We start from the raw sequence: 19,455 nt of genomic DNA, 5'->3' as shown, positions 1-19,455 counted from the left end.
GAATACCAAATTCGGGGTTAAACCAGCAGTTCTAACCCTTGACTGAATTTTAGAATCACCTAGGGGCTTTCCTGCTGGTCCAGTGGTTAAGACTCTGTGCTTCTAATGCAGAGGTCGCGGGTTCGATCCCTGGTCAGGGAACTAAGGTCTCACATGCTGCGTAGCATGGCCAAAAAAAAAAAAAAAAATAACCTTGGAAGCTTTTAAAAAAAATATCACTACCCAGGTCCCACCACAGATGTTCTAAATTAATTAAGGCCCAGGCAGCAATTTCTTTTCCTTTTTTCTTTAACTTCTTATTGAAGTATAACATTCATACAGAACAGCACACATATAATAAGTAAACAGCTCCACGAGTTTTCATAAATTAAACGCACCTGAGTAACCAGCAGCCAGCTCAAGAAACATTTTTACTTCACTAGCCTCCTCTAAGGCCCCTGACGTCGTGTTCAGTCACTATTCCCACCGAGGATAATCACTCACTTCATTTTTAGCACCAGGGAATTCCTCTGCCGGGCATTCTTAGACCCACCCAGGTAACTTCCCCCAGTGCAGCTTGGGCTGAGAACCACAGGCCTGACACCTCCGCCCACCTTCCCAGCACATTGCTGCCCTAATCCCACCCCCAACTAATTCCTTGGCAAAGATGAAGGCCTTGGGAGGCACCAAGCTCACCATTACTTCTTAAATCAATAGATGCAAGGCCCGAGGCCACCTTTCCTAGGCCTGTCCCATGTGGCAGGGGCCTCCTGAGCCCGGCCTACTGTTGCTTCTCCCCACTGGCCCTAGTTGTCCCTGAGATGACCCTTCCAGAAACTGCCGGGGCTGTCAGGGCTCAGTGACCTGCTACTGCTCGCCCGCCCCCCAAACCCTGGCCAACCCCCATCCTGAACTGGAGGATTTGGAAAGCACCTGGTGGGCTGGGAGAGCCCAGCGCCCAGGAAGGCTTATGCTGGGGGAGCGCACGGTCAGGGGGCAGCTGCTTACCTGCCGGGGGAGCCCTCGGGGACGCCTCAGCCTTGACAGCCGTCGTCTGTCCGGCCCCCGCAGATGCCATCCAGGGAGCCACGGTGAGGTCTTGGGCGCCCAGCCGCAGGGAGCCCTCCCCAGCACGAACCCCGAGCTCAGGCCACTGTTGTCGGCAGGCACGAAGCAGCTGGCCTCAAACGAAGGGCTTTACTGAGGTCAAGGCAGGCGGAGCCCGCGCACCGCCTCGAGGGCCAGCGCGGGATCCACGCTGGAGCGCAAACAGGAAGCCGAGCCCGAGCTTTAGGCGGCTCACGTGGGAACAACCGCCTCGATCTAAAATGAGCCTTAATTCAGACCAGCCTTGCGCGCAGCCGGCGCGGATTACCGAGGCCCGGGCGCCCCGAGGGGGAAGCCGATCACGCGGCCGGCAAGGTAGCACGTGGTGCACGTGGTGCACGCGGCGCACCAGGCCCTGCGGACCCCGCCCACCGTGCCCGGCAGGGGCGGGTCCACATGCCACGTGACCACCTCTCCACCACAGTTTATTGGCGGCTAAGGCAAGGCTGGGCCAATCAGATTCTCTCCCCGGACTTCGGGGGTGGGCGTGGAGCTGGGTCCGAGAGAAGGCGGGGCTGGAGGCGCAGCTCTGCGCAGACTCGGCCAGGCCCCTGCAAGGCTGGAGGGAATCCTGCACTAAACAGGGCGCTGGGGGCCTGGAGCAGTGGAGGCATACATGTGGGAGGAGAAGAGAAGGGCAGCCCCAGTGAGGGGCAGAGATGGGAGACCCTGTGCCCCTCTGGGGAGGGGGCCACCGTTTCATTCATTCATTCATTCACTCACTCATTTGGTTTTTTCAATGTCTTTTCCATGTCCGGTCCCTTTGTGGCCTGGCTGTTCCTTTTCCTACGAGATGATGCCCCATCGTTCCAGCCTCACGTTTTACTGGAGATGATGTGAATGGAGGTCGGTTCCTTGCAACCTCCTGACCCCTGCACCTGCCGCTCTCTCCCCACCCCAGCCTCCTGTCTTCGTAGTGACCCCACTGAGCAAACCCCTGCCTTACTTACTGTCCTTCACGTGGTCTTGCTAGGGAGACAGACCTCCTAGCATGAAGGGTCAAGGATGCTCCCAGACCACCGAGCAAGCCCCTCCCTGACCCATCAGATCCCAGCCAGCCTGGGAGGCAAGAGGACACCCCTCCCCCAGCTTCTGTCACACCTGCACCCCTTTCATGAGGCGGTTTGTTGAACCCAACTGTTTGCTCAGGGGAGCGTTAAGTTAAATAAACAAGGAGGCCTACATAAGCAAACCAGCACCTAAGCCTGTAAATGCCTCAACGCCAGGAGGTCAAAGCCTAAGGACAACCAATCACAAACAGCCAACCAGAAAGTGAAGGCGATCCAAGTGTCCACTGAGGGATAAACAAAATGTGATCTATTCATTCAGTGGACTATTATTCATCCTTAAAAAGGAAGGAAATCCTGACAGATGCCACACAACACATCGACAGTATGACCATTGAGGACATCGTTCTAAGTGAAATCAGCCAGTCACCAAAAGACACACACTGATGAGGTTTCATATGAGGTCCCTGGAGTCGCCAAATTCATAGAGACAGAAAGTAGAATGGCGGTTGCCTAGGGCTGGGGGAGGGGGAGGGGAGGTTATTGTTTAATGAGTCTAGAGTTTCAGTTTTGCAAGATGAAAAGAGTTCTGGGGATTGGTTGCATGACTGTGTGAATATACTTAACACCACTGAGCTATATACACTCTGAAATGTTTAAGATGTTTAATTTTAGGTTATGTGTATTTTACCACAATTGAAAAAAATTTTTTTAAGATTTATTATTTTTTATTATTTATTTTATTTATTTTTGGCTGCATCGGGTCTTAGCTGCGGCACGCGGGATCTTCGTCGCGGCCCGCGGGCTTCTCTCTCTAGTTGTGGCGCGCGGGCTCCACAGTGCATGAGCTCTGTAGTTTGTGGCACGTGGGCTCTAGTTGAGGCGTGTGAGCTCAGTAGTTGTGGCGCGTGGACTTAGTTGCCCACACTATGTGGGGTCTTAAGTTCCCTGACCAGGGATCTAACCCACGTCCCCTGCATTGTGAGGTGGATTCTCTACCACTGGACCACCAGGGAAGTCCCTACCACAATTCAAAATTTAAAAAAAAAAATTTTTTTAAACCTCACAGAAAGTACTGACACAAGAAGTAAATGAGCTAACATACATGGAAGTGCCTGGAACATCGTAGGCATTTAATAGACGTTAGAGTCTTTCTTCTTTCTTTCTTCCTTAAACTCTGGTCCTTGATTCCTGATGTTCTAAAGGTATGGACCAGATGAGACTAACTTATTAGAGGCCCAGAACTTACCTTTAGGTCAATGAACACTGCACAAATCCTTGAGATTCTTTTCTTAAGTAGGTTAAATAATCTGCATAACAGATTTTGTTGCATAACAAATCTTTTTGAAGAAGGAGGAGAAAGAGAAGGAGGAGGAGGAGAAAAGGATTCAAGAGAAAAATGAGCTTGGTTCACGGCATTTTCACCTGTAGAGATTTCCTGCAGGATGTGTGTCGAGTTTACCAGGGTGTGTAGCGGTGTCTCTCGATTATGTGCTAATTGGACCAGCAGCATTAGACACATCAGCACATTTGATCTGGTCCCAACCTTTTCAGGTAGATATGCTTATCTCCAATTTACAAATGAGAGAACCAAAGCTCAGGGAAATACAGAGCTTGCCCAAATAAAGTGGCGGGGCCAGAATATGAGGCTGGGTCTGTGTCATCTCAAAGTGCACTTTCTTTCTGCTCCATCTGGGATGGCAAGAGTTTTCCTCCAGCCTGCCAGCTCTGCATGGATGTTACCTTGCACTACTGTGCTGTGAACCTCAGACAGTTCAGTAGACGAGTTCTGGGATCAACTCGCAATGTCTGCCATGGGCATTGGGTAGAGGAGACACGGTACGGGTGCTATGCAACTGCCTCTCCAGCCTGTATCACACTGAGCACAGGTTTGGAGCAGAAAGAGGAAGAAAACTTTTCTCTGTCTGTCTAGGAACTGTTGGCCTGTTCTCTGAAGAAGAACTCAGCGTTGAAATGCTCCTCCCGCCAGGGTATCTAGTCGGGCTTGGTCTCCTCTCCTCTCTCCCTCTGCCTTCCTGAGAGAGAGGACGGGCCATTCCAGTTTCTACCAGCCCCTGACCCTGTAAACACCTACCAGGCAGACAGGCTTCGGGAAACAGAGAGCTGTCGTCTTTCTCCAGCAAAACAGCTGCCAGCATGAACATTTATTTCCCGGAAGGTCACACGAGTACTCGTGAGCTCACGTCTGGCTCTGGCTCAAAGGAAAGATGTTCTGTGAATACGGGGCCCTGGCACCAGGCCCGGGCAGCATTCCCCAGGGCGGCAAGGCAGTCGTTGGGAAAGCTTGGCACCTGCAGGGTCTTGTTGTCATGTGAGGCAACAGAAGGCGTGAGTTTTCTCCCCATCTTTCGACGTAAAAGCTTGGGTCAAACCAGAGAGGTGAGAACGTCTTCTCACCGACCCCCGTCCTCCCTCCCACCGAGCCCTCTCCCCTCCTGCTTTGCTGAAACGCTGCAGCCAGCCGTCGGAGTTGACGGCAGCCTGGAGTGAGTACCTGGCAGGTGGAGGTTGCCCTCCCAGCAGAGAACTTCAGTCCCAGGCGGGGCACCGAGGCCGCGGGCTCGGCCCCGCGGTGAGAGTCGTTGGACCTGCCCCCGAGGGCACACGGCTTTCCCGAGGTGCTCGTCTCCCGGAAAGGAGCTGACTGGGTGGCCACCAGAGCTGCCCGTCCTGCCGGGCCGGGCTCTGAGCCTGGGCAGCGGCTTTGCCTGTGGCCGCCTCGCCGGCACGAACCATCTCTGTTGCCTTTAGGAATTAAGCCGCTTAGGCCACACCTGCTTGGTATTTTCAAAATTTCTTAGAAACAAAATAAATATGCAGCTTATATAACACTCCTGGCTGGAAAGTCAACGGTTGCTGGCGTGGCTGAGGGGCCGGTGGGAGCCCCGGGGGCAGCACGTCCAGGGAGGCTGGTGCTGAGGAGGGCCTTGGTCAGCCCTGGCCATTGCCGGGCCACCCTCTCAAGACCATTTGCTCTAAACTTCCTAAAGTGAAAACTCTCCACCGGGGAGTGACCTCCGAGCCCATTTCAGAGCGAGGCGTGGAGGACCACAGGGGCAGCAGGAGGAGGCCTCAGCAGCGGTGACGGGCATTAACCAGGCCCTGGTACAGCTCCGTGCCAAGTGCTTCCCCTGCGTTAGCTCATTGCATCCTCACACTAACCCCAGGACGTAAGCATTGAAATTAGAACCACTTGGCGATGAGGAAGCCGTAGGTCAGCTGGCCCTCAGCATCCATTACCCTTCCTGCCGGCAGCTTTCTGTGTTGCTGAAAACCACCTTTCCCAGACTCTCTTGCAGCCAGGGCTCTCAGTGAGAATTCAGTTCTGTCCTTACACACAAGATTGGCAACTTGGCTTGGTAAGCAAGGGCATGGACGCCTGGGGGCTTCTGCCGCGGCCGTCGTGTGTCCCATCACCACTGTGGTTGGGGTCAAGAGCGGTTATGGTGGCAGTGCCACCTCTCAGCCCATGGCAGTGAGTTCAGAGGTGGGTCTCATTCCCCAGGTGGAGGAGTAACTCTGCAGGAGTGCCCTTCCCGTGCGTCCTGGGAGCCATTCCTGGAGGCCTTGCCCAGCGGCTGCTTCTCCAGCCCTTCCTGTGTTTTTGTAGACACCTAATTCCCTTTATCTATCATCTATCTATCTATCTATCTGGCCATGCCACGCCACTTGTGAGATCTCATTTCCCCGACCAGGGATTGAACCCGCACCCTCGGCAGTGAAAGCGCTGAGCCCTAACCACTGGACCGCCGGGGAGTTCCCCGATTCCCTTTATTTAATCTCTCTCTGTTGAAAACACCTGCAGTGGAGTCCGTGTCCCGTTCTCAACCTGGCTGACACAGTCCCAGAGCAGATATGGGGCAAGTCCCGTCTCTCCTGTTGGTTCGGAGCACAGGACACGGGGTCAGCGGTGGCCGGAGGGAGGAGCCGGTGTGCTCGGGGCTTTAGAGTCAGGAGGCCCGGCTGGCAGTTGCTTCAGGGCCAGGGAGGGGAGCCCAGGAGGACGGACTTGCCAGAAAGCACGAGCAGGAGTCTCAGGTAGGAGAACCAGCAGCCCTGCTGGGAAGACGCCGGGACAAGGAGAGACCAAGAGGGAGAGGAGGAGAGATGGACTCCAGCCAGGGGAGGGGAGGAGGGGAGAGTCTGTCCCAGGCAGAGTGGTTGATTCCTTGCATCCGATAAGATGCTTTCAAATGTAAATAACTGAAAACACACTTCAAATGTTTTTTTTTTTTTTAAAGGACATCTCATCATCACGTATAACAAAGACTCCTAAGACAGGGCAGGGTCAAGTTGCTTCCATCTTTCTGCGCCCCCATCCTTAGCAGGTCTACTCAGCCTCAGGGAGGCTGTCCTCGTGGTCACAGACGGCTGCACTATTCCAGGTGTCACATCCAGACACCCCAGCTTCTAAGAAGAGGACTCATCCCTTCTGCTGCTTCTGTTTTCATCAGGGAGGAACCTCTCCCAGGATCCACCCCCGCAGACCTCCCCTCACACCCTACCGCCCACAACTGGGGGGCGTGCCCACCCTCACCTAGTCACTGGCTGGGAAAGCACACTTCAGTACTGACTTCTGCCAGGGGTGTTCAACCCTGGCAGAATATTACCATCACTTACAGAACTTAAAAAACACATATATGTAATGTATGTGTTAACGTCCAGTTTCCACCCCGGAATGTAGACTAACTCAGGACCCTTGCTAACGACATGTCAATGTAGGCCCACCGACTGTCACAAGCCCGCCACTCCGGTGCGGGTCGCTGCTGGTGGGCGGGGCCGTGCGTGGGTGGGAGCAGGGGGCATATGGGAGGAATCTTTGTACTTTCTGCTCAATTTTGCTGTGAACCTAAAACTGCTCTAAAAAATAAAGTCTATATAAAACTTGTTTTTAAAGCTCAGGATCCTAGGCATTAGTATCTTTTTAGAAGTTCCTAAAATTATTATAATATTCCAGCACGCCACCAGGGTTGAGGAACGACTGGTTTAGACTGTTTGAGATTTCTCTCTGAGCTGGGGACAAAGTGACCTTTCTTAGAGGCGAGTATCTGAACGAAATGAGGATACTGCTACGGAGGGGGGAGGGGATGGAGTTGGCACAGACCACGAGGCACCTGCTACCCTCACCAAGGTCCACAGCGCGGTCAGTCCAAGTCATCAGGGTGACTCCGGAGACATTCGGGGAAAGGAGGAGAGTCGGAGAAGGGCCATCCTGCTGTTGCCCGAGGGCGATGCTGGCCCACAGGAGAGGCAGGGCCAAGAGAACGTCAGGAGCAGAGCCGGCCCGGTCCTCCCCTGGCACCTGCCCTCCCTCCGGAGTGGGAGATGGTACATTTCCCCGCTGTTCAACCTTGGCCAGAGGCTGCAGGTGGAGTCCGGGCGGTGGGGTGCAGGGAGCGGGGAGGCTGGGATGGGGGGGCACAGGAGTCACTGCGGGTCGGGGTAGCTCTCGGGGGCCGTGACAAGGGGAGCGTGGCCTACCTTCCCTCAGTCAGTTCCTCGAGTGGGCCTCTCTCACTGCGGGCAGATCCTCCATCACTGGAGTGGCACTGCCCTCCTGCCCGGGACTTTTCCCGTCTGGTTATTCCTGTGTTTAGCGTCTGTGTCCGTACTGCTGCCCGATGGCGACGGTCCTCTGTGGTTCCCAGCACCCTTTCAGCTGGCAGGGGTGGGGTACAAGACGGGATGTGAGCGCGGCGACCCATGAGCGACCCTCCGCCTCCCCCTCCCCTGCCTCAGTGAACCCCCAAGGCCTGCCCTGAGCCAGGGGGGCCTCCATTAGCAGGGGCCTTCGAGGAGCAGAGCCCGGCCAACCTCCTGTCGGGTTACCCACAGCTGTCCTGGGGTCAGCCCATTGCTGCAGCAGCACCCAGCCTTTCCTAAGTCACCCCAATCGAACGTGGCTCCTCGAAAGCACAGACCCTATCACCCTGTCACAGCACCCGGGACAGTCCACTCAAAAAATATTTGCTGAACGAACAAACGAGTGGGGGAAATCTTCCCTTCTGTTCTGTAACAACAACAGAAGAAGAGACAGTGACCACAACAGACGGTTTGCGTGTTTTATGTCTGAGAATCTAAACACTGGAAGCACCACACAATGGAAACAAAGGATGCTTTGCTAAGGTTGTGGCTATCCGGCTGAGAACCGGGAAGTCACATCGGGAAGTCACGGGTGCCCTCTGTGCCCTCCGTCCAGCGTGACGGGGGTTGTGAGGAGCAACCCGGAATGTCACCTGCTCTCGCTGGTGAGCTGCAAGTTGGGATGGTTCTCGGTCATTTACGTTTTGGACAATGGCAGTTGTTTGGAAAGAATGAATCAGTTGTGCAAATATTTTTTCAGCTCATTCCTTAGTCCAGGAAAAAACAGTAGAAAGAGAAAACAGTAGATGGGATCATCAGGTGGAGGCAAGATCAAGGGGTTTTTCCATTGTTTTCTTTTGAGTTAAATCTAGTTTGGAAATAGGATTAGTCCAGAACGGGTCAGGTCTGGGACATCACAATAAAACGGCTTAGATCTTTACGTCTTGTTATAAAGATAGTAAGTGGGAAGAAAAGGAAGAGGAAAGAAAAAGAGAGATGATGGTGATTTCTCCTGAAGGTGCTAATCTTCCCTCTGGAACAAGGCAGATCAGGTGTTTGGAAACCCTGAGCCGTCTTCTCCCCAGGCTGAGCGTTTCCAGCTCTCTCGACACCTCCTCAAGCAAGGGTTTTGAGGAGACCCTCAAACGCCACTGCAGGTGACACTTCCGTGGTGTCAGGAAGGAGCAGATGCTCCAGAGACGCGGCCCCGGTGAGTGGCGCAGCGAGCCCAGGCGACACCGCTTCCCTAGCCTGGTTTCCTCATCTGCCAACAGCGCGCAGGGCTGCTGGTGGGTAGGGGTGGAGGAGAGAGGGGCGGTCCGGCGAGACTCCCTCCCCCGACCCAGCCCAGGGCACACCTTTGAGCAGGATGTGGTCTTTGCTGTTAATACAGCTTAAACCGGCAGGAGCTCAGGGCCAGGGCCAGAGACTTTAATGCGGGAGGAGAATCCAGGGAGGTGGGAGAACAGAAGTGTGGGGTCCCAGGATCCCAGAGTTGAGGGGGAGGGTGTTGGAAGGAGGGGTGGCCGGGCAGGGCCTGGGGAGGCTGTGGCCACGACGGTGGGCCTGCCTACACGGGTCGGAGCCCGGATGGACGGGATGGGTTCGGCAGAGAGCAGGTGACGGACGGGCTCGGCCAGACGGGTGGGCAGGAAGAAGGAGGGCAGGGAAATGAGGTAGTAACTGCAGGGGCAGCAGGTCTGGAGAAGATTTTGGTTTTGTTACTATTCAGTTATTTGATGTTTGCAAAATAAGGAGCAGGTATGCATGCACAGTAGACATCCGGTGACACAGGACCTTTCACCTTCTGCCCGGGCCCCCTTCCCTTCTCCTGGAGGGGACGAGGCACAGGTAACAGCTTAAGGTAACAGCCAGCGGCCAGCCCCGGCCAGTCTTCCCCAGCTGCCCCGCCCACCCGCTGGCCTGATTCCTGGCTCCTGCTCTGACCCGCGCCCTGCTTCCCGTGGTCCTCGCTGGACCCTGTCCTGGCTCCTGAGGCCCCTCAGGCCAGACCCCGGGGCCCAGATGCCGCCGGCACTGAGACTCCTGGGGCTGCCCCCGGCTCCCCATCCTCCGGCCCCAGGACCATCACTCTGGAGTCACCCAGCGGGTCGTGTTGACCACCCACCGCGGGTCTCACCAGGGACCCCCGCCTTGGCCTCCATGGTCACCCCTCCGCTGGACACACCTGAAATGGAGCTGACGTCCCCAAGCCCAGGGGCCCTGGGGCTAAAGTGAGGCTCCGGGGGGTGGAGGGGAATGGGGGGAACCAGAGAGGGTGGGGAGCAGGGCTGCAGAGACACGCACGCACACACGTTCCTGGGCTGCTGGGATACTTTATTGGTCTCTACTCTAGCGAGGGAGGCGAGGATGCCCTCGCAGCAACAGGGGTGCCAGGAGCAGCCGTCCAAGGGCGCAGCACAGCGAGGCCAGGGCGGCGCTTCAGTGACGGGGCATCTGTGGGGGACACGAGGCGTCGTGAGGCCCTTGCCCGGGGCCCAGTGGCTCCCCGCACTGCCGCCCCGCCTCTCACCTTGGCCGGGCTCGGTGGGTATCTGGCTCTGAGGGCCTCCTCGTTCAGCAGAGGCCTCACCAGGCAAGAGCGGCGGTGGGAGAAGGTCTCGAAGCTCTTCCTGCCATGGTAGGACCCCATGCCGCTGCTCCCTGTGGGAGGAGCCGGCTCAGCGTGGCCCCGAGGCCCCGACGCCCCTCCTGCGCCCCTTCTCCGAGCCGCCGGGGGCCCCGATCCCCGGGGTGTGGCCAGGAAGAGTCTCATCCCAGCCCTGCCACTAGGTGGCTCTGTGACCTCTGGCCCATGCGGCCTCTCTCAGGCCCCAGGTGACCTCTGGGACCCTCTGGGGTCTCAAGGCTGAATGTGGCTGATGGATGTGCCAGCAGAGGGAGAGGTCAGTGGGAGTCTGAGGCCCAGCCCAAGGGTGGGGGGGACACCCGCGGGGGGCAGCGGGCCGTGAGCTCGGCCCCAGACTCACCCACGCCCCCATAGGGCAGCGAGGGCACGGTGACGTGGACGATGACGTCGTTGGCCGTCACCCCGCCACTAGAAGTCTCCGCGATCATCTTCTTAATCACCTGCAATAGCCCCGGGGCTCAGCCTGCCGCCCCGGGACACCCAGCCCCCCCCCCCGCTGCCTGGGGCGTCAGGACGCGCAGCTGGTGAAGGCAGAGCCCCGGCCCGGGCCTCTCCCCGCCCCGAGCCCCAGTCTGGGTTCCCCACTCCCCCCACGTAGTTTTGTGGGGAGACGTGCGCGGCACCGAGGGGCTCATCTTCTCATTCAACGCTCTGTCCTGATTTCAGAGCTGAGAAGAAAGGGGCTCAGGAAGGTTAAGCGGCTTGCGGTGAGCGGTGAGGCTGGGATTTGCTCCCAGGTCTGTGAACCCCTGGATCTTGTTTGCAGGAGCGGTGCGCCCGGGGCCCCAGGACCCTGGAGGAGGGCCCCCTGGCTCACCTTGTCGTTTAGGGAGAACACGTAGAGGGCCAGGGGCTTCTCGCGCTGGCTGATAAACTGGATGGCTTCCTCCAGGCTGTGCACGCATACGATGGGCATTATGGGCCCGAAGACCTCCTCCTGCATCACCGGGGACTGGGGGTCCACGTCCACGAGGATGGTGGGGGCTGGAGCAGGGAAGAAGCTGGCGTCAGCCAGTGCAGAGACCCCAGCCCAGGCGTCTGGTTTCTCCTCAGCCCTTTACAGACAAGGCCAGCAAGGCTTAGTGGGGGGCAGGCACGGGGCCTCCTCCTGCCAGGCTCCATCCCGGCGGACCACGGAGAGAACCCTGGATTCACCTATACGGGCGGAGCCCGGGCTCCACACTTCAGGGGGCGGGGGCCCTGTGCCCCGCTGGCCCCGTGAGCCCTGCTGGAGCTCTTCAGCCTCCTGGCAACGTGGGGGCCTAGTGGGGTCCCATCTGCTGACCCTCCAGCCCAGGCACGGCGGGCCCCTCCCGCTCGGCACACCTGGGGCTCCTGTGGCCTCTGCTGAAGCTGCCGGGATGCAGAGGAGGTGAAGCCTCCTCTAGGCCTTGAGGGGAGGGGCTTCTGGGCTGGGGAGGGGCCTCCCAGGGGCTGTGCCCAGCCCCTGCCCGCCGAGAGGCCCAGAGCCAAGCCGGGGCCACTGGTGAAAGTGACGGACACACACCATGGGGCTGCGTCTGCTCTTCCGGGGCGTGTGCCCACCCGCCGCCCGCTCGCGGGGCCCCTGGAAGCACAGGCGGGCAGGCGGTGCTCCCCTGAAGGGCAGCGCACGCACCTATGTACCGGGTGGCCGCGTCCCCGGTGCCCCCGTAGGCGACCTTCTGGCCCTCCATCAGGCCCATCACCCTCTGGAAGTGCAGGGAGTTGATGATTCTCCCGTAGTCGCGGGACTTCTTGGCGTCCTCCCCGTAGAACTCCTGTGGAGGAGAGCCTCCAGGTGAGGATGTGGACCCTCGTCGCGGCCACAGGCTGTGAGGTCACCGGTGACCCCAAGCTGGGAGCACACGTGGGCACCGCCCGGTGGATGGCACAGCGACACCGAGAACCACGGAGCTGCCGCACCCTGGGCGCCCCACGACTTCCCTGGCACATGAAGTGCTGCAAGACAGCTGTGTTGTTTGAAAGAGACACACGCACAGCGTCTGGACATCACACTGGGACCAAATGCGTGCGTCTACAGCAAGGAGAATGGAGGGGACACACCAAGTCAGCAGCGACTGGCTTTAGGTGGTGGGATTCTGGGTGGAGCTTTTTCCCCTTCTCTATGCTTTTTAATCTTTTCCAAATTATCGACAGTGAGTGTGGATTATTTTCATGATCAGAAAAAAATAATCCAGTCTTTTCTCAAGTCCACGTCCATCTCACCACCTGGCAGCCTGTCACCCACCCACGGGGCCAACACTCACTTTCAGGGACTTTGTGAGCTTCTCCACGATTTGGTTCTGGATGGAGGGGTCACACAGGATGTAATCGGGGGCCGCGCAGACCTGGCCGCTGTTCATGAATTTCCCCCAGGCGATGCGTCTGTGAAAACCCCAGGTTAGATGACCTATCGCCAGCCCGGGGGGCTCCCCGGGAACAGGCCTCTGGCTCAGTTAGCCCAGGGTCAGGGCACCTGGGGCTGACCTGTGAGCTGTCCGCCAGGGGGGGCCCCTTAGCACCCCACTGGCTTCTAGATCCCGTGACCCTGGACGTGCTCACAGGGCCTGCGGTGACCTCATCACTGACTGGCGGGGGGTGTCTGGGGTGGGCGGCCTTTATCCCCCTCTTTTCACAGCCTTGAGCCCTGCACGGCCAGATGTCACTGTGCTCAGGGTCCCACACCCCAGAAGGCCACGTGTGCGGGACACGAGGGTGGGCAAGGCGCTGGCTGGACCCCTCCTCTGCGGGAAGCCCTTCCTGCACCTCTTCTGCGAGCGTGGTACCTCCACCCCCAGCTCCGGCCAGGACCTCAGGCGCCCTGAGGGCAGGGACCACGTCAGCGTCACTCAGAGTGAACTGCCGGCCGCCTGCCTGGGGGGCAGTAAAGCCAGGCCCCCCCTACCTGCAGGCGACGTCCAGGTCGCAGCCCTTGTCCACGTAGCAGGGGTTTTTGCCCCCCAGCCCCAGCGTGACGGGGGTCAGGTGCTTGGCCGCGGCCGTCATGACGATCTTGCCCACCCCGGTGCTCCCGGTGTACAGGATGTGGTCGAATCGCTCCTTGAGCACCTCCGTGGTTTCAGGGACACCCCCACTGATCACCGGGTACAGATCCTTCCGAGAGAGGACAGAAGCGAGGCTCAGAAAGGACCACAGCCCCCTCCCCACGTGGCCGGGCAGTCACCACCAAGTGGACCCCCTCTCCCGGCTCAGGGGCTCCAGTCACCCCAATGGGAGTGGCCAGCTGTCCTCACCCCACCCGTGGCTTGGGCCCTGGCTGCAAGAATTCACTATTTCTCAACCCCTGAAGACACGGCCCCGCCCCAGTTCTCCGTGTGCCCTGGAGAGCCTGTCACCTTGTCCAGGTACTGGGGGAGGATGGTGGCCAGCAGGCTCGCTGTGTTCTCACTCAACTCCGACGGCTTGAGGACCACCGCGTTCCCTGCAGAGCACACGGAATCAGGGCCATGCTGGGGCCACCCCCCTGCTCTGCCCTCCCAGAGACCAAGGGCGCATGGCGGGCGGTGAGGCTGTGTGGACATCTGATCCTGGCTGGGCCTGGGCACCGGGAAGCCTGGTCCCCGCAGCCTCCTGTGAGAGCCGGACCCTCCAATGGCTCCCTGACCCCAGGCCGCCTCTTCGCACAGGCCTGAGGCCCCCACCCCAGGCCCTCCTCTGCAGTGGAGAAGAGGGATCCCTCCTGGCTCCCCGACCCAGAATGGGGCCCACGGTACCTGCAGCAATGGCGCCCACCATGGGCTGGATGGTGAGGCTGAAGGGGTAGTTCCAGGCGCCGATGATGAGGACCACACCCAGGGGTTCTGAGTGGATGTAGGACTCATCCTGCTGGGTCTGGGGGGTCTTCTCCACGGGCTCGTCCGCAGCCCACTCAGGGAGTTTCTTGATCGTGTAGTCGATCTCCTCCAGGACGTACACGATCTCCTCGTAGTAGGCGGTCCATTCGTTCTACAGCGAGAGGGCTCCGTGAGGCTCGCAGGCCCCAGGGTGAGGACCACGCAGCCAGGGCTCCGAGCAGAGGCCCCGGGGCTGGCGGTGGTCCTGGCTTGCTGCTTCCCAGCTTTGTGACCCTGAATGACCTTCCTGACCCCAGTCTCCCAATCTGCAAAATGGGAACATGACTGGACCTCATGCTCCAGGTGGGCCCATTGGACACAGCCTGGCTTGTTCTGCTGCCCACATGAAGGGGGCCATTCACCGTGGGCTCCCCAGCCCGGTGGGCCAGGCAAGAAGGCACAAGGGGGCAGAGCTGAGGATTAGCCTTCAGGTGGTGGGTCTGTGAGGGCCCCTTTCTGCCAGTGCTGGGGGCCCAGACAGGTTGGACACATCAAGTATGAGGTGTCTGAGGGCACCTCAGACCTGAGTAGTGATTTGAAGGTCACTAGTGAGCCGAGGGGAACTGAACCGAGGGGTGTCCGGGAAGGCTTATAGATGAAAACGAGACTTGAAGCCAGGAAGGAGCCCTAAGAAGACCACCCTGATGAAGTGGCTTCAGGAAAGAGGCCACCAAAGAGAGTCAGGAGAAAATCCAGGAGACCCTCAGCCAGCGGAGGAAGCCAGTGTGGGGGGCTCCCGAGAGAGGGGTGCAAAGTGGGATACACAGCCTTCTGTGAACTTTGGCTGTGCAGAGCAAGACAGAAGTCGTGAGGTCAGCACTGGGTGTTCTTGTCTTTGTTTTTTGCTGTAAGATGAGAAATCTTGAAAGATTAAAAAAAAAAAAAAAAATACAGCGGCAAAAGGCCAGGAAACGGTAGGGGGATGGGCTCCAAGGCCAGGCGGACGGAAGGGTGGAAGCAGGCCCAGGTGACTTGGGGGCAGCGAGGGGGCGGGGCTGAGAATTCGGAGGGGTCTGATTTTGCCCAGGGGGAGGAGAGGATGGGGAGGGAGGGAGGGAAGACGCCCAGCAGAGCAGACTGCCCCCCCCCGCGCAGCCAGGCTGGGCTGTTCCCTGGTGTGGAGAACCCGGCCGGCACGGGGCTGAGAGCTGAAGGAAAGAGGAGGCCGGAAAGGGGTGGCCTCGTGTGCTGGGCTGGGTGGAGAAGGGCGTGAAGCCAGGAGGGGGGATGGCGGACCGGGCGCGTGGGACCTGGGGCGCCGCAGGACGCAAGGAGAAGCCGGCGCGCCCCATCTCGGAGGCTGCGCTTTCCCCTCCGTAAAAGGGTCCTGAGGCGCCCGGAGTGTTTTGGGGGCTAAGTGTAAAGAGCCGGGCGCAGAGCCTGGCCCGCGGCCGGTCGGGGCGCACCTTGCGGAGGTCGGCGGCCAGCGCGCCCACGAGGTCCTTCTCGCGCTCGCGGATCAGGCGCCGCAGCCCTTCCAGCTGCTGGACGCGGCACTGGAGCGGGCGCGTCTTGCCCGCGTTGAAGGCGGCTCTGGCCCGCTGCACCACCTCGCTGACTGTGCTCATGGTTCCTGAGGACAGAGAGCTCCTTGGAGCGGGGAGGAGTCCCCAGGGCGGCACCCACCTGCTGGCCGGGGTCCCCAGGGCATCACCCACCCGCACTGATAATTTTATAGGAAGAGGAAGATCTCCCTGGGAGCACCGGGAAATGGCCTCCTTTTGCCTTCTCAGCTCCCTAACCCTGTTGTCTTGGACTCTTCTGGCCCTCAGCGTACTCCCTCCCTGAGCAGATGACAGACCCCCGCGGTGAGGACCAGGCAGCAGTGACCTGCGGTCCTAAGGGTGTCTACAGCTGCTGATGGCGGGTTCTTGGCAGGGTGCTGGGGGCAGGCCCTTCCTGGCATCTCTCAGGCCCCATGCCCACCTCTACCTTCGTGCAGAGTTGGTGACTCTCCAGGCAATCACTCCAAGTGCTCTGCACACCCAACCAGGGCACTCTCCAGATCAGATTAAAGGACACGCGTCGTGATTCCACACCCACGCTAATTAAAGAAAACCTAGCATCAGGATTCCCACACCACCTTTCTGGCTGAGCCGTCATTCTCAAAAGCACTGGCGGCTTCCCAGACAGAACCAGGCTTGGTGTTTAAACCCGTGTGTGCCTGTAACACCTGTGAGACAGACCGACTCACAGAGCTTCAGATTTCCACAAAAAAGCTACCCGTACAGGAGACCATGCTGGCGAAGTGGGATGGCTCTGCTGGGGGGCATTTGGCTACGTCCAGCAAAAACCTTTATAATCTATTTCTCTGTGACGTAGTAGGTCCACATTCAGGAGCTCATAGAAATGAGAGCATTCCTAAACATTCACGAACAAGAAAGTTCATCAGGTTTCTACATAACAGAGAGATACTGGAAACATCCTAAATGTCCATCAGCAGGAGACAATTTCAAAGACGTCTGCTGCACCCACATACCAGGTGATCGTGCAGTAATTAGGACAGAGATGGACAAGTGTTCCAGCACCTTTATAAGGGCGCTCTCTGTACCAGATGTGTCCCGGGCATGAGGGATAAGAAACAAAACAGGTCCCAGAACAACAGATACCCCAGGCATGTGCGGGCCTGTTCACGCGAGAGCCCAGAGGGGCGGCCCCCCCCAGCGCCCCCCCCAGCCCCGACGTGGTGACTGCGGGGGGGGATGGGGGTTAGGGGTGGATTAGAGGTGATCTTCATTTTCATCTTCTGGAGGGCTTCACTTCTTTGCAGTGAACTTGCATTTTTAAAAAATGTTTGTTCACTTTTTGAACAGGTAACACACGGTCATGGTAGAAAATGTAAAAGATACAAAAGGGACACAGAGAAAAGTAAGTGTTCCTCCTCCCTTCTCCCCCAGCAATTCTTCCTGTCCTCCAAGAGGTTTCCACCCACTTTCAGACACAGTGTAACCTCTGACATCAGAAAAAACCCACAATAAGGCTATTTCCATTTGGCAAAAAAATAAAATACCATATCTACATATTTGTAGGTATACATATATGTAGATATGGTATATATAATACATATGATATATGTGTATATATTATCATACATGGTATATATAAATTTTTTGCAAAATGGAAATAGTCATTTATAGATGTATATGTATGTATGTGTGTATATGTATATATATGAAATCCTGCTTGAATTCCAGCAAGTGGCTTCTGATTCCTCCCATCACCTCCCCTCTCTGCAGCACTGACCCCCACCCTGGCTTTCAGCACGGAGAGGAAGGCCCTGCTGGCATCCAGGGCGCCCCAAGCCTGGGGTGCCACGGCCCCCTCCCTAGGTTCGACGGGAAATCGGAGGGAGCCCTCTGGGATCCCTCGGCCCAGGCTGCCATGGGCCAGGCCACCCTGCTGACCGTGACCCCAGCCACACAGCCCGGCAGGAAGGTCCTGCTTCCCTCCCCAGCCTCGCGTGGGCAAACCAGGGCAGCAGCCTCTGGCCATCGGCCACCAAGGCCTGGCGGCTCAGGGCAGAAGAGCTGGTGGGAGGGAGACCGGGAGGGCTGGCCCCCAGCTCAGCACTCAGAACCACGTGGTCTCTGGGAAGGAGCTTCCTTTGTGGGCAGCGTTAACAGCAGTGTCACTTCACAGTCATTACAAAGATTAATGGCGCCGGAAAGTAGCTAACACTGCGCTTGACGCCCCAGTGGGAGCAGCTGGAATTAGTCCCCCAGGACCCAACCTTCTTCCCACACCCCTGCATCCCGCCTGCTTCACCTGTGCCACTTGGTTCCCAGGTGTCATCAGCCCCTTTGATCCTCACAAAAATCCTCGCTCTGTAGGAGCGCCCACCAAGAAGGAGCTGTTACGAGTCCATTTTACAGATGAGAAAAGTGAGGCCAATAGACATGCAATAAATGCTCTGTCTTTGGTCTCCCAGTTAGCAAGTAGCAAAGTCAGGATTTGAACCCGCTTCTGTCTCTATCTCATGCTGCTCGTGCCTTTAACTATAGGGCTCTGCTGCCTCTGGGTGACTGAATCAAGGCTTCTCACCCACCGTCCCCTGGGTCCCCCTGCTCCAAGGGTCCCCGGGGCCTCTACCTCCCTGTGGCAGGGGTGGTAGAGCTGCCAGGCGTGAGCTTCGGGCCCTTGGGGCAGCCAGCCGCGGATTCTCAGAAGACGCTCCTGGGTGTGGGGAGGACCAGCCACAGAGATGGACCCGCTCCTGGCCAGGCTGCAGCTCGAGATTTCTAGGAGGAGGAGAGAACGGGGAAGAGAGTTACCTTCGACACAGGCTCTACCGGGGCTGGAGCTCCAGGAATGGGCATCAGCCTAGAGGGGATGCATTTAAGGACCCATCTCCCCGCCCCCTGGGCCCTTGGAGTCCCTGCCCAGGAAGTTTGCATAACAAGAACAAAACAGTTTTCAAACGTGGGGTGTAGTAATCCGGCCCTGTGCTCCCGGTCTGGGGGATTAGGCCTGGGGTTGTCTGCTTTTGTTCTGATCAGAAATGCAAGAATGTGTCTGTGGAGGCTTGGGCAGGGCCGGATCCAGTCCTCCAAAGGAGCCCCTGTGTTCGCCTGGGGCGTGGGGCTGCTGAGTGATTCAACCTGACCTGACTGCTTCCAGGTTTTCCAAGTGCAATTGCCAGCTGCTGTCCTCCCGACCTCCCCGATTACATAAGGGCGGGGGAGGTACGGTCACAGTGAGCGTGCACGCAGCTCCCCGAAGACGCCCCATCAAGGTGACATGTCTAAGCCTGGGGAATCGCAGGCCGGGGCTTTCTACACGAGGCCCCAGCAATACGTGGGTCTGCCCACTTGTTGAACAGCAGAGAAGAGGGCCACGGACCAGTACCAACTGCCAGGAATCTCCGCGGTGTGGTCGGTCACCCACGGAGCCAGAGATGCTCGGGCAGAGAGGACTCTGGGATAACAGATGTTTGCTGGGCGTCTGCTCAGTGGGGATGGAGGCCGGTGTGGAAGACACATCTGGCCACTTCTCACACCGCCCCTGCTACCTGGACTCTGGGCTTCCTCCCACCGGGCACTTCCTGCCACCCTCACCCACCAGCCTTGCTTCCCTACAGGCCCCTGCAGAGGTGCTCTTCCCTCCCCCCTCCCGCCCCCTGGAATGCCCCTCCCGTACAGCCACGTGGCTCTGCTCACCACCCTCATCATCACGCTTCCTCCTCTTCCTCCATGTCACTTTTCTCCAGACCATGTATCTATCACCCTCTGAGATGCTATTTGTCTACTTATTTTGTTTGTCACCTGCCACCCTC

The 19,455-nt window shown here is 58.1% G+C and overlaps 1 protein-coding gene and 1 long non-coding RNA gene across 4 annotated transcripts; one reads left to right on the top strand and one right to left on the bottom strand.

Moving 5' to 3' along the window:
• Positions 1–1,436: 1,436 nt before the first annotated feature.
• LOC309650131 lies at positions 1,437–9,908 on the top strand. The gene is made up of 3 exons (XR_014257427.1): positions 1,437–2,544; positions 4,027–4,600; positions 6,356–9,908. It is a non-coding gene; the product is annotated as an uncharacterized lncRNA (long non-coding RNA).
• Positions 9,909–10,017: 109 nt separating this feature from the next.
• ALDH3A1 (aldehyde dehydrogenase 3 family member A1) lies at positions 10,018–18,553 on the bottom strand. Of its 3 annotated transcripts, XM_082441078.1 has the most exons (12): positions 18,455–18,553; positions 16,116–16,227; positions 15,590–15,756; positions 14,064–14,295; positions 13,686–13,771; positions 13,235–13,443; positions 12,597–12,714; positions 11,966–12,107; positions 11,165–11,331; positions 10,688–10,787; positions 10,231–10,361; positions 10,018–10,154 (listed from the first exon to the last, which is right to left on the bottom strand). In XM_082441078.1, the coding sequence occupies exons 3-12, from the start codon at positions 15,749–15,751 to the stop codon at positions 10,140–10,142; spliced, it is 1,362 nt and encodes a 453-aa protein (XP_082297204.1). In that variant the 5' UTR covers positions 15,752–15,756; positions 16,116–16,227; positions 18,455–18,553; the 3' UTR covers positions 10,018–10,139. The 3 variants fall into 3 exon arrangements, with proteins under 3 accessions (XP_082297204.1, XP_082297206.1, XP_082297205.1); XM_082441080.1 differs by lacking the exon at positions 16,116–16,227 and having other exon boundaries at positions 18,455–18,535; XM_082441079.1 differs by lacking the exon at positions 18,455–18,553 and having other exon boundaries at positions 16,110–16,227.
• Positions 18,554–19,455: the final 902 nt, after the last annotated feature.

Source organism: Balaenoptera physalus (assembly GCF_965194825.1).
Source record: "Balaenoptera physalus genome assembly, chromosome: 20".
In the NCBI taxonomy this organism is placed as follows: Eukaryota; Metazoa; Chordata; class Mammalia; order Artiodactyla; family Balaenopteridae; genus Balaenoptera; species Balaenoptera physalus.
The sequence above is the reverse complement of the archived record's forward strand: the minus strand, read 5'-3'. Positions and strand labels throughout refer to the sequence as shown.

Coding starts and splice junctions, on each gene's coding strand:
- ALDH3A1 (XM_082441078.1), bottom strand. CDS start 15,751: ATGAGCACAGTCAGCGAGGTGGTGCAGCGGGCCAGAGCCGCCTTCAAC. Junction 11,332..11,965: donor CGCGGCCACCCGGTACATAG/GTGCGTGCGCTG, acceptor TCCCTGCTCCAG/CCCCCACCATCCTCGTGGAC. Junction 10,788..11,164: donor TGTTCTCCCTAAACGACAAG/GTGAGCCAGGGG, acceptor GGGCTATTGCAG/GTGATTAAGAAGATGATCGC.